The 13,875-nt window shown below is 40.7% G+C and overlaps 1 protein-coding gene across 1 annotated transcript in view; it reads left to right on the top strand.

Annotated features, from left to right (window-relative positions):
* The first annotated feature begins 168 nt into the window (after positions 1-168).
* The window catches only part of LARP7 (La ribonucleoprotein 7, transcriptional regulator), a 28,045-nt gene continuing 14,338 nt past the window's right edge, over positions 169-13,875 (top strand). Inside the window, exons 1-8 of the mRNA XM_086464000.1 lie at positions 169-207; positions 4,536-4,751; positions 6,213-6,313; positions 6,427-6,510; positions 9,668-9,832; positions 10,484-10,592; positions 11,963-12,337; positions 13,429-13,558. Coding sequence (XP_086320126.1) covers positions 4,544-4,751; positions 6,213-6,313; positions 6,427-6,510; positions 9,668-9,832; positions 10,484-10,592; positions 11,963-12,337; positions 13,429-13,558 — 1,172 coding nt within the window. The 5' untranslated portion in view covers positions 169-207; positions 4,536-4,543. The remainder of the gene's footprint in view (positions 208-4,535; positions 4,752-6,212; positions 6,314-6,426; positions 6,511-9,667; positions 9,833-10,483; positions 10,593-11,962; positions 12,338-13,428; positions 13,559-13,875) is intronic.

The following is a 13,875-nucleotide window of genomic DNA, read 5'->3' as shown; positions in this document are numbered from 1 at the left end:
GAGGCGCGCCCCCATCGCTGCGCTGCGCATGCGCGGGCGGCGCCGCGGGGCTTTTCTCCCTGCGGGGGTCGCGCGTCGCGCCGGGACTGACGACGGGACGGCGGAAAGGGGCAGGGCCCGCCGCGAGAGGCGGGGGCGGACGGCGCGGCCCGGCCCGGTGTCCCTGCGGTGACGTTGCCTAGCGAGCCCCTGCGGGCGCGGCGGCAGGTCAGTGGTGCGCGGTGGCGGGGGGGGGGGGGGGGGGGGGGGTCCGGCAGCCGGTGACGGCGGCGGCGCAGGCAGGGGGCGCTGCCGCTCCCCCCCAAGTTTCCCCCCCCCCCCCCCCGCGCCGCCGGGCGCATGCGCCGGGCGCGCCTCGTGCGGCCAAGCGAGGCGGCGCCCGTCGGGCTGAGGGGGCTGCGCGTGCCGGTTGGGCCCCTCAGGCGGAGGGCGGGAACCGTCCCGTCAGGGCAGCGTCGCCCGCCCGTACCGCCGCTCGTCCTCATTAGCCGTGAGCCGGTCTCGCCTGCAGCGGCTCTCTGCCCCGTGCCCGGCTGCTGGGCATCCCCCTTTCCCGGTGTCCGCTTCTCCCGAGGTGTGTGGCGCCTTCCTGGGGGTGTTGAAGCGCCCCTTGTCCCTCAGCATCTCCCTGGGGCCCTGCGGTGACTTTGCCTTTAGGTGGAGCACAGGCGGCGGTGCTGGCTGGGGTGCCTTCACGCGTGGTCAAGACCTGACAGCTCGCGTTGTGGGAGGGGCTCCCGTGTTGAGGGCGGGGGACACGGGGAGCGGCTGATTTAGGGCTTGCTTTACTTTTTTTGTGCATGCGAGGTCCGTGAGCGGTCGCAGCAGCAGTGCTGAAACCTGCAGTGGTCAGTACCTGTGCCACTGGCAAAGGTATGGCGGTAAGCCTCTTGGGCGCCAGGATTCAGCTAGTTGCTATGCTGGTAAAGGTTAAGTTGGGGCTAGAAGATGCTATTTCACATTATTCGTTCCTCCTTTCTTTGAAGGGTAAAGGAGATAAGGTTCTTTTACAGCTGTGCAGTGCTGCTGGGCCAGTCTGTGTGCAGCTGCTCATGGGGCAGAGGAATGCCTTGCTTTTCTACCGGCCTCTGTCATGTGCCCAAATGCTTATTCCTGCTGCTTCCCTTCATCAGATTTGCTGCTTATTCATCTCCTTAATGAGTTGGTTTAACCCACTCGTCTAGCAGGGAAGGACCAGAAAATAGCAATTTACTTCTCAGGTCACATAGTGCTTACTAGAGGGTGAGATGCTGTGAGGGTGGACTGTGTAGCAAGTCAGATGAGAGAGCCGGGCTGCCCTTCTAGTGTCAGTGAACTGTTGCTTTGTATAGCTCAATCCGTCTAATCACACTCTCGTGCTGCAGGCCTGCATTTTATTAAAACCGCACTTTTTGCCTCCTGTGATGACAGAGGAAAGGGTAACCACAGCAGGACTGATGCAGTGGGGTCTGCCCGTGTCTGGAAACAGCCTTAACACCCATCAGTGTCATGTGGAAGCAGAGCCTTTTCTGTTTGTGAGCACACTGGTTTTGTGACATCTCTTGAACGCCTTAAACGTAGGTTTAAAGTGATATATTGGTTTCATTGCTTAAAATGGGGAAAAAGCAGGAGGTTTTCTGGTCTTAGGTTAAGAAAATTGTACAGGTCCCCATGTATTAGCTTATGTCCTTTCTCAGCTCGCTTTCTGTAGAGTGAAGATACAAGGCAGGGTAGGAACGTCACTGCTGCAGCTCTGCCTGCGTGTACATTGGATAAGAATACCCAAAGTGGATTACAGAATGCATCTTTGAAAGTAGTTTCAGGTTTGCTGAATACTTGCACTTATTTTGGAATAAAAGTCCAGAAGAGGAAGCGTTGCCACTGACTAAATGGAAACATTTTCATAGTATAAAAAGTATTTTGAATGATGCATTCTTCCCCCATTTGGCTATTTAAAATGCCTAAAGCAAGCGAGCATTTGCATCAATGCTTAATATAAAAGAATAAAAGATACTTTATAACTGGAACCCTGTTTCTTCCAGACCCTGGATTACAGTTGAATTTGATTGTTTTTCTTGATCTTTACAACAGTAGAAGTTAGTTTTGGAACTTGGCTGTGTGCAAGTTAGCACCAACATGTTTCATGTTTGACTTTTAAAGTGTATAGATAAGTTACTGTAGGCTTGTGCGGACCTCTGTTGTAATCGAGTGCTTGTGAATTAAGGGAACACCAAGAAAAAAGCAAGTGCTATGAGTTCTGGACATGCATCCTTATAAACAGTATTTTCTTAAATCCTGCTATTTAATCCAGTGTTGTCTCAGGTATGAGGCTTTCACTGCTAAATGGAAGATTGTGTACAGATTCTAATTACAAATTTATAGCTGACGTTTGTTCAGACTCTGGCTTTTCCAAGCCCCTCCAAACTAAATTTTCTCAAAGCTTCATTTCTAAAGCCAGTAGCACAAAGTGAAGGCTGGGGAGGGGAAACCCCGAATACAGCTTGCAGCTGTTTTTCTTTAAGCTTGAGTGAGAACCTCTCTCCTGGGAAGGAAGTTCCAAGGCTGACTGGCTCAAAATGCATGAAACACTGAGATGGCTGCTTGGAATACAGCTTTGCTGTACATAAGCCACATTCATTATATGTCAGCGTGGTCGTTGAATACTGTTCAGCCACTAAAAGCCATAATGACACTTTACCTGTAATGGTTCAACTCACTATAGCCGTCAGCTAAGCAGCATATTGTTGTGCTGATTATTAATATAAATGTCTTGCTGAAGGGCTTGAATGGAGCTTGAAATTCTGCTTCAGTTGGGAGTTTTACCTGGCTTATCTTTCCAAGGTAATTGTTGACCTTTCCCTACCTTGAGTGGTCAGCTCACAGCAGGGAGAGAAACTGATATCCGGCTAAGAAAGCCTGATTTGCACAATAATTTGAAGACCATTTCCATTTTTGTCATCCTGTTGTAGAGGTGGGCTTCCTCTCTGATGACTGCACTGACGTATGCTTCTATGCTGCCTTGGCAGAGGGCTGAGAAGTCTTTCATATGGTGATTGCTACATTAATTACTTTAATTTTTGTGTTAATTTCATTTTCAAAAAGCTGTCTGCTTTTGGCAGTATCGCTTTGTTTGGCTCATGTAAAATGAAGCACGGTGGTGACTGACTAGCTACAGTAAATTGAAACGCGAACCAAAAAGATGAATTGATGCATTAAAAACGTTTGGCGTTTTTCAAGGTAAATCTGTATATTCAGGTCACTTCCCTCTGGTTAGTCCTTAATTTTTAGGGGCCCGATTCTGAGGTTCTGAGAGAAACTGGTTTGCCATTAAAATCGGTGACAGTCGATGAAAGAGCCCTAACTAATGAGAGGAAAAAATGAAGTGTAGCCCGTATTGATTGCCACGGGGACCTGCAGGTAGGAATGTGTTAGAACATGTTCAAAGGCGGGATTGGAAGATTCTGAGTTACTGGGCTTTGGTGTAGGGCCTTGGCGTTGCCAGAGTGAGCGTTTGCATTTTTAAGGTTACAAAAACAATTGTTAAAACCAAACTTTACTATTACCAGACCTGCCGTGAATATCAAGTAGGTGTCTAAGTGTATTTTCACATTGTATTTATTTATAAGGATTAGCAGATGCTTCTTGTTTGGAGGATATACCATAAATTTTTGCAGCAAGCTCTTCAGCTGCCATATGCATGTCAGTGTAACCTGTTTGCAGCTACTGGATTTATGATACGTGCCTGCTGAGCACGATCTCTTGGCCAGCCTTCTCAGAAGTCTTCTACATAATCCACCTTTTTCTTTTCTTTCTTTTTCCTGCTTTGCCTTCTACATAAAAGGGTAATTCCTGAAGTGTATAGTGCTCTGGGATTTTTGCGTGTTCTTTCTAATGGTTTGTACTGGAAGATATGGGGAGTGGAGAACAAATTAGTTGTCTTTTTTTTCAAGTCTAAGAAAATGTTCATTAGGAGGGAAATTGTCTGTTTCTTAGGTTTATGCTTTTGTAGGCTCTCTTTAGTAAGGAGCTTGTTTCCTGGTAACAGGGAAGTTACGTATTTTGTGACCTGCACAAGTGCTTTAAAGAATTCACCTTAAAAATATATATCTATTGGTTTTCAGTAGTGCTGCTTGTCCCATAACTCACAAACATAGTTGGAACTGCGGATCCCATGACTGCTGCTGAAATTCAAAAGCTGCTGTTAGAAATCTAATGGGGAGGGCAGGCTGTTCACCAGGCATTCTGAATTAACACAATAGTACAAATTTTAAATGAAAAGGCTGCAGTTTGGGACCAGCTTTCCTCCAGTAAATCTCTGTGGTAAAGGGCAGTACTAGGTGCCATGAGACATGAGTTCCAACTTCATCTTCACCGCACAGTTACTGTGTGACCTAATTTCCCTCTTCTTCTGTCTGCTTTGTATTTTTTCTACACTACAAATAATGAATGTCACATAGTCTCACAGGGGATGTGTGAAGTTTTTACTGTAAGCTAAGACAAGAATGTTTACTCCCTGAATATTTTTATTTTTCTCAAAGGTTATATTTAACTTTCAGTTGACAGAATGACAGGAATGGAGACTGAAACTGCGAGAGACAAAGGTATGAAAGAAGAAAGCACTGAACAGAAAAAGGAGAGAGAGAAAAAGAAGAGGTCAAGGGTTAAACAGGTGCTCGCAGATATAGCGAAACAAGTGGATTTCTGGTTTGGCGATGTTAACCTCCACAAAGACAGATTTCTCCGAGAACAAATAGAAAAGTCCAGAGATGGGTGTAAGTTTATGTTCACTGTTTCAGTACACAGATACACTTAACTTCCTTCACTGTATTGGTAGTGACAGTTACAAGTTACTTTAAAGTGCATCTCTACTTCTGGGGAAGACAGTGGTTTCATGCTGGAAAGCCAGCATTAGGGTGAGCAGCTGAGGAGGCAGAGCTTGTTACTAGTTTTTAGAAATTATGTTTACCGTTTCTCTGTTCCTTCCCTGTCAGAGGCATCTGCTAGGGTACAAATGCCAGGGAGACCTGATTTTATTCTTTTAACTTTGTATCATTTTAAGAATAAGGCAAAGAAACAAGGGTCACTTTGCCCTTGGAGGTACAGTACTTGTAGGTAGATATACGCAGAAATTAAAATGTCACTTGGATTTGCAGTTAGATGTGGGTACCTTTTTTTTTGTTTTCTGCGCAAGTTTGATATGTGAGAATTTGTGTATTTGCACGTGGGGCTACTGTGAGTCACTTTGCTTTAGACGATTTTTCACATGATTGATTTGGCTTTAGAGTAGGAAATTGAGCTTGCTTCTGAAACTGCTTGCCAATTTCTGAAGAACAAATTAATTTACACATTAGCTGCAGTGATTAGTATGCTTCTGCTTTAAAAAAAGTACATGTGTGGTTAATACAGTCTGTCGGTGTAATTGTTAAAGTACCTGCGTGATGCCAGATGGACTAGAACTGCCTATATCTGCAGAAAAGAGGTGTTCTTTTTCTATCAAAACAAACAAACAAGCTGTTTCCACAAGTGTTTACTTACTTGTTTTCGTAAGGAGTCCATATTTACTTGAAGTGTAACTCATTAGTGCAGTTGCATTGTGTGATAACTTTCTAACGGCTTGGTATGGCCCTCCGTTCTATTGAACTTCAAGCCAGTTCTAAAAAAGCCCTTCAGAGGAATAAAATTTACCTACATTTTGTAGAGGTGTTGGAGCTCAGATGTCTTTAACTTTTTTTATGAAGATTTGCACTGCATAATTTTCTGTCAAGGTTTTAGCAGCGTGACTCATCACAACTGGAGTGCAGGTGGGGGCGGGGGGGAGGGCTCTTTTGTGTTGGGAAGGCTGGGTTAAACACTTAATTGAGTACTTGGAGGAGAGGCACGTTTTCAATGCAAATTGTTTTTGTATTGTAAAACTACATCAGAAAGGGGTTTTTCTTCCTTTCTTTTCGGAGACAATTGTTATCAGTGGGGAGGTAAAAGAACAAAATTCCTTTGATAAAAGGTTGGCACGAAAGAAAATTAAATACAAGTTTACTTGAAACTAATTTTTATGGTAAAATTTTTCTGTAAATCCTTGGCAGTATGGTCGTAAGCTGCATTGTCATAAGCTGCACTTACGACTTGTAGATTGTTTTACAAAAATACTAGCTGAGTCTTATCTTAATGTCAGATTATAACACATAACTAATGTGCTCTACCCCGATTTCATCATTTCTACCTTTTTTTATCCCTAGATGTGGACATATCGCTTCTTGTTTCATTCAACAAAATGAAAAAATTGACGACTGATGGAAAATTGATAGCTCGAGCAGTTAAAAGTTCATCTGTTGTAGAGGTATTTAATATTTCACTCTCTGGTATTTGCTGATGCTGGAGTAATAACGATAGCAGTACTGAAGGAGGCTATAATCTAATGGAAAATGCATGTTCGTTTCTTGTTACTTTTAGCTGGATTTAGAAGGAACTAGAATCAGAAGACGCCAACCACTGGGTGAGCAACCAAAGGATGTGGATAGTCGTACAGTCTATGTGGTAAGGTTACACCTGTTGTCTATGCCTCATGTCTGGCAGCGTGCTTTATTTCTAACTGTGGAAACTTTTAAGCTTTCTTGCTGTAAATTCTTTCAGTGTGCAAAATCCACGGTGTGTTGTCTGGGACAATCTAATTGCATAGTATTATTTCTGGTGTTAAGAAGCCACATACAGTTTTACCGGAATTAGAAGGTAGATTTTCTTGGCGAACATCATGGGTTTAGCACAAGAAACGTGTACATAAGGTATAGAAGCTGATAGAATTTGATTCTTTTCTTTTTTTTTTTCCTCCAGAAGAAAAGGGCAGTGTGAGAGAGGGAAATGCACTACAAGTGTACTGAACTTGTAATGCTGAGGTCCATAGAATGGGGTCAATGCACATATTTAATACAGTAACTATCTTTTGCATCAGAAGCGTATCGGTGTATCAGTATTCTTGCTAACACAGGGAGGGACTGGGCGAGTGGCTGGCTGCTGTTGCTTCTGCAGTGCACATAAGGGAAATAAATTAAGTGAAGGCAGGTGAGCACTGGCAGTGACCATGGCAAGAAAGGGATTGGCTTGGTACACCGATTTCTGGTACCAGCTTAAATCGTTTTAAATGCTAGACAAAGACGTGCTTCACCTGCTGGTGAGAAAAGGTGCACTTTCATTTAGCTGTTACTGCTTTTACTGGGCTTTCCTAGTTAATACCATTAGAGGAGCAACAGTGGTACCAAGAAATACTTAAAAATTACATTAATGTAGTCAAAACTTTAGAATAATAACCCGATTAGTTTTATCAAACAGGATCTGGCTGAGTTGGCAGGGTAATCTGGGGTACTTTAGAAAGTACAGTGTGTTTACAAAACCTGTTAGTGACAGTGCCTCTGGTTTTGTTACACACAAACATCATTCTTTTAAAGGCAGAATGTACCTAAATGAGCTAATCTTATTTTTAGGGGGCTTTTCAAAAAAAAAAAAAAGTAAGAACCTCCTAATAGCACACTACCATGTGGCTACCTTGATACTGAAATGATTCATTAATTTAAATGAAAATAGCTTGTACTGCTGGAAAAACTCGGCATTTTGACATCAGATATGTCAGAGTGAAACAACTGTTATCATGTTGTTGAGCCGCTTAAGTGGTAGCAGGGGAAGAGATCTGGTGATTGCACTGTCACTTATTTAAAATCCTGTGCAATTTCTTTAATAGACTTGAAGCCAGTCTGGAATTCCTTTCGTCTCTAAAGAAAGCTTTTCATGACGAATGTCAGTTTAGGTATATACCTGTAGCTGCTAGCAGCTGAATTAGTCATTTCAAGCAGGCACCGAGCTCTCTGTGATGAACATACATAATCATCATGCCCAAGATGTCAGCCCATCCAGAGAAAGAGGAGCTGAATTACTCTGATCCCTGCGTTCTTTACAAAAAGCCCAGAAAAGGTGGTTAGGGGTTTTTTTAAGTACAATGTGCCCATCATCGTATTTCCCTAACATGATTACAGGGACTGCCAGAACTTCTCAGATACTTTGTCTGTGTCATTTTTGGCAAAGATACTCTAAATTTAATGAGTTACATAGTCTATATACATAGCTTAAGTGCCTTAGCTAAATGGTTTTTAATTTAAGTTTTTCTGAGACCGAAATGGAAAACTGGTGTGCTTTGCAAGTTACTGAATTCACAGAGATCTTATTTAGAGAACATGTAGCAATCCATTACCTTCCTGCTGCCAAAAAGGGTGGGTTGTTTTCCTTTTTAAAGACTAGCGTGTGAGGTATCTGCTCTTTATACTGCAATTACAGAAGTTTTAAGCAATGTTAAATGACTGGTCTGTAGCAGTGTGGGGGAGCAGAAGTAGTCAAGCGTTGGTAAATTTTGTTTCATTCTGGAGTAGGTGAAAGATTGATTTCTGTGCTGGATTAATACAAAGGTTACAGTTAAAGCCTCCACTGTGAAGGATTGTCTACAACAGTAGTGAATTTATGCGGGAATTGAAAGCTTCATTTCTGAACTAAGAATTGAGACTTAAAGATGTAGTTCTTTAAGGGATAGTAAATTCATTCCTTTGTATTTTTTACAATCTCATTTAATTTAGGGGAAGTTTTAGTTAAATTTCTCTGAAATAATCTTATGGTTAGTGGCTTTTTGTTATATGCTTTAACATAAACTACAGTTTGACATACGCTATTTTGTACTCATCCCATACTATTTTTAAAGCTCCAAGTAACTGGCTTTTCAACTTTATACCAAACCCTAAGGAAGCATTTTTCTCAGGCAGGCAGAGTTTGTGCAAAAATAGCTTTCTACCTGAATGTGATAAATAATGTTTTCCTACAAGGGGAACCTTTTAGTGCAGTAACTTGCTATGAAAAAAACCAAAGTATTGCTGTCTCTCCGTTGTAGTTTAGGTGTGAATTTGAGAGTAGGGTTTTAAAGTGTTCAGTTGGGTCTATTAAGAAATTGCTAAGACAGGATTTCTCTTTGACTGATGAAGGGAGATGTTTAAGAACTGAGACATGAAGTCTGCAAGCTGCTAAAATATGTTTCTATATTAAGGAGATTATAGAAATAAAAATCAGATAGTTTTATCATCCAGGAAGCTGGCTAAAAGTTTCTGCTGCATCTGATCAAGTAGGCCTTAAGTGCCAACTGCTATGCTTTAAAATGTCAGCCTCTGGCAGGAATTTGTCAGTTGGAGTAGTGACTCCTTACTGACCTGCAGGAATGCTTTCTGTGATAAAGAGATTACCAACAATTAAAAAAAAAAAAATCCTTGGGCTTTGCAGTGGATAGTTTGAGACAATGCAGAATTATGTTTGCTTGAAGGCCTTAAATTTACAAAGGTATGTTATATTGCAAAGAAGTAGCTGCAGGTGAGGTCTTGGTATCTGTCACAAGAAGAAGATGAAACTAAATTAAATATAAAATGTATTTGTTATAGGTATATGCATGATTAAAGATCCATTTTCATATCATTTTTTTACCACCTGAATGAACACTACGACCTCTTGACCAGAATACCTACCGAAATAAAAAAAGGTTCTCAGCGTTGTCACATCAAACTCAAATATATTTTGTTGTTACAAATTTTAATTAAAAAATGTAGCAAACAATCTGACACAATGGTAATATGGTAGTGAGAAAATGACATTTCTTTCTTTCCTTTTATTTTAGGAGCTGCTTCCCAAAAATGTCAATCACGGTTGGATTGAGCGGGTGTTTGGGAAGTGTGGTAATGTCGTTTACGTCAGTATACCCCGGTATAAAAGCACTGGCGATCCAAAAGGATTTGCTTTTGTTGAATTTGAAACTAAAGAGCAAGCAGAGAAAGCTATTGAGGTGAGTAATGGTGCCTCTGGTCCCTTAATATCCCTCCTGATTGTCGCTTTGTGATATGGATGGTGTAATCTTGACTAGTTCCCCTACTGAATGTTGGAGAAATTCCTAAAATACCATAATTTAAAAATTAAACTTAGCAGGAGTTATGTTCCTGTCTCCTACCCTGAGACCTCCAATCAGTTCCTCAATTCTTTTAAGAGTGTAATTCTGTTAATAACCTGCAGACTTAGTAGAAGCATAGTGGATATTTTCTGGAATAATTTGGTTGGCCGCTCTTGGCATCTGTCACAGAAATGGAGATCTCTGTGTAACAGTACAAAGGCTATTAAATTTCATCAGACAAGCCATAGTCATACCTAATTTTCTGTATTTAAATGTGATTTGAAAATTCAAAACCATTTGTGTTTCAATATCGTGATGGATGCATGAAGATATCACAATAATGATGTGCAATCAAGCAAGCGCTGCGCTTAAAAAGCAAACTCACAAAACCCACCCACCAAAGAACAATGTACACCTCTGGAGTCAGGAGGGACTATGTCTGTCTTGAATGAATCTAAGGCTGCTGACTTTAACTTGGATGGAGAGTCTTTAAAAAAGAAAATATGATTTTTTAATAATGGTTTGTAGATTTTAATTTTTTTTTTTAAGTTTTTGAATAATCCACCAGAAGAAGCGCCTCGGAAACCTGGGATTTTCCCCAAAACGGTGAAGAATAAGCCTATTCCTGCACTGAATACAAGTAACAGCAGTGTAGTAGGTAAGTGTTAATAAGTTGTTGGGATCAAGAAACAAAGTGGTTTGTGTCTCAGCTTCCGAAGAGAGACTTTTGAACTGCTGTGTTAACTGCAGTCTAATCTCACGTTTCTTAAAAACTTTCTAAAAATAAAAACACGTGTTGCTGTTTGCTTGTTGGCCAGTGCAGCCTTAAGAATGAAAGTGTAAAACTAAAATACAGTAAATTCCTGCCTTTTTGCTCTTCTGCTTGATGAAGAACTTGATTCCTTTTTTTGCTGTGCTGCCAGCTACCACCATTAGTCACTGTTAGGCTGACAGAGCAGCTTCCAGCCTGTACAAGAAATCATTAAGCATTTAGCATTAGCAATAGACAAATTTGACACAGATTGTTCTAAAAATATTTGGTATTGCAGGGAAAGATTACAGACATGAGAGCAAAATTATGCTTAAACATTAGTGCTGTTCAGCTGAGTTTGTGAATGATTTCAGAGCAAACCTTGTGGTATTCTCTGCTGAAACTTTCTGAGAGAACTATGAAACCAGTGGATTTCTGCCTGCCTTCCTCTTTGGAACTCTTGCTGTTTGAGCAGAGCAGTCTATAGTGGAATTAACTTTTTACAGTGTATTTACAGTTCCACTTACGTGATCCATAATTACTCATAAAAACCTGAAGGATATTGGTGAGAAAAGAAACCTGAATTCACGGTTGAGCCTGTTTCCAATAAATACAACCTACTGTAACTTACAAAGCAGCATCACAGGACTATGTTGCAACTTTGGTCACTGAAGCCTTTTTTATTTCTGATGATATAATACAATTTCCCAGACTTCACACACCTTCCGACCTTTTTCATAAGCATAATGATGAATTGTATTCATGTTATATTCCTGTTATCTCTAATCCGTTGTTACACCAGTAACTATTAGGACCAAAACAAAAAAAAAAAAACTCATGCTTTTTAAACCTAAGATACTTTCTGCTGCTTTGTGCTGCATGCATCCTGCCTGCTGTAACTTTGAAGCAAGTAGACAGTATTGAAAATAAAATGATTTAAATGTACATGTGTTAAGGAGAAGCAAAAACGCCTAGCTCCTTTTTGATTTGAGAGTAAGGACTTCAGGAACCCTGTAGTCAAGCTGCTCTTGTGACCCAGAGGTCTTTCTCACTTTGTGAGACTGGGAGGCTTCTCTCTTTTTTTCTGTTCTGCTTAAAATGCCTAGGAAGAACTTCGGGAACAAGTATTGCATCTCTCCACTAGTTAGAGATGGCAGAGACAGGCGTTTCATTTAACATCCTAGATGACACGCGGTATCCCGATTGTTTACTTAGGTCAGTTAATCTGATCTAGTTTTTAATCATTGGCAGTTTTAAATATTGTGGTTTTAATACAGAAGAGAAGAAAAAGAAGAAAAAGAAGAAATCCAAAATCAAGAAAGAAAGCAACGTACAGGCAGCTGTAGAGACAAAGGAAGCAAACACAAACACTACAACAGAGCATGTACCCAAGTCAAAAAGACATAGGACTTCGTCAGAGTGTTCAGAAATGGAGGGAACTGAGACTCACAGGCAGCCCTCAAAGAGAGAGAAAAGAAAATGGGACAGAACAGAAGGCTCAGAGGTACCTTGGGAAAGCAGACCAGGGAAGAGAAAAAGAACCAGCTCTGAAGATGGTGAGACATCAACTCCAAAAATCAAGAAAACTGTTAAAAAGGATGAAGTTCCTCCTGTAAAAGAGGAAACAACAGAAGCTCCAAAGGATTCTAATGGTAAAGTTTGTTGCTTAAATCTTTTGGTATTTTTATTATTTATATGCATTAATGGAATCAAATGGCAGATGTATCTCTTGCAGATTACAAATAGTAGAATTAGTAATGAGGGAAAAATCTAGGTAAGGAGAAAAGGAGTTAAAGAAACTGCCTACCTTGCAGTTGAAATAGTATTTGTAGCAGCCTGAGTTAAGTAAATGAGAAATCTTAATATGCTGGAGGGTACCAGGCAAGTGAGGAAAGGGGAGTTGCAGAGAACATGGCTGGAAAGCAACAAGAAATCTAACAAGTGTCATCTGTGTAATGCAAATGCATTAGTGAACTGACTGTTGGAGGCTAGTAGGTTTATTACTTGGATCAAATGACTAAACTTTTCAGGTGCTGCTGGAGGTTCAGACACTGAATTTCTGTCTTTGACAGACTGAAAACTTAATTGGTAAAAGGTTGTTCTGCTTGAGTCAGTAGGGGAAAAATGATTGATTTAACAAGGTCAGTTTAGGAATATGTGGTGTTCCCTTGCAGTTAAATTTAAACCTGGTAAATGAGGCACTCCAAGGAGATAAACTGCATGGAGAATAGCGAAGAACTTTCAACACTGAAGCAGATAAATCTCATCAGAAGTAAAAATAGTTCACAAGGAGGTTAATATCAATAGAACTTCACTGAACTAAAGTATGGATTAAACAGTCAGCCTAGGCAAATGGCGACAGTATGAGAATCTAGATAAATAAGATTAAAATACAAAAGAAAAAGCTGATGATCCCAGTTTTCTTACATGAGATAAGGAAAAAAAAGCAATCGATGGGATTAAAAGCGGCATTGAAATCACATTTGGCTTGACAGCAATCCATGATTAGAGGCTAAATAAACTCAGGCAGTTGAGAAAGTGGACTAGAAATAGGTAATAGGCTCCAATTTTTGTGAAGAGTCTTCTTTCGGATTTGAATCAAAGAACCAGTGTTCATTAAACTATTCTTGATAAGTATAAAAATACTGTGCCATTTTATGAAAATACTCAGGCTGTATTGTTTAATAACACCTATAGCTTTAGGTATCTGTCAGTGTTAATTTTTTTGTACTTTTGAATGTAGACATCTCTGCAGAAGAAGACAAAGATAAAAAAGACACATCCCTTTCAAAATCCAAAAGGAAACACAAGAAAAAACACAAAGAAAGACACAAAATGGGTGAAGAAGTGATTCCACTCAGAGTCCTGTCCAAGTAGGTTATGAAACAACTCTGACTAGCTTGTGTTTATTGTTTAGTTGCTTCATAGCCTTGTAGCACTGAGTGTGTTCCATTTTCCGTGGTTTCACTGAACTAATTGAGCTGTTCACTTTTGGGCACTCATGATTAAACTAATAATGAGTACCCAACATAAAAAGGAAGGCTGATATACTTGCTGCTCCTTGAGCAAGACCAAGGCTTGTTCCATTTAATTCATCTGCCACCTCAAGGCCTGGATTAGGCCCACAGGGGTGGGTGAGCACAAGCTTCCTTGTTTGTTTAAATTATGTGATTCATAGGTTTTACATATA

This window comes from Leptosomus discolor, chromosome 4 (assembly GCF_034619465.1).
Source record: "Leptosomus discolor isolate bLepDis1 chromosome 4, bLepDis1.hap2, whole genome shotgun sequence".
Taxonomy (NCBI): domain Eukaryota; kingdom Metazoa; phylum Chordata; class Aves; order Leptosomiformes; family Leptosomidae; genus Leptosomus; species Leptosomus discolor.
Note: the sequence above shows the minus strand (reverse complement) of the source record. Positions and strands in the feature narration are given on the sequence as shown.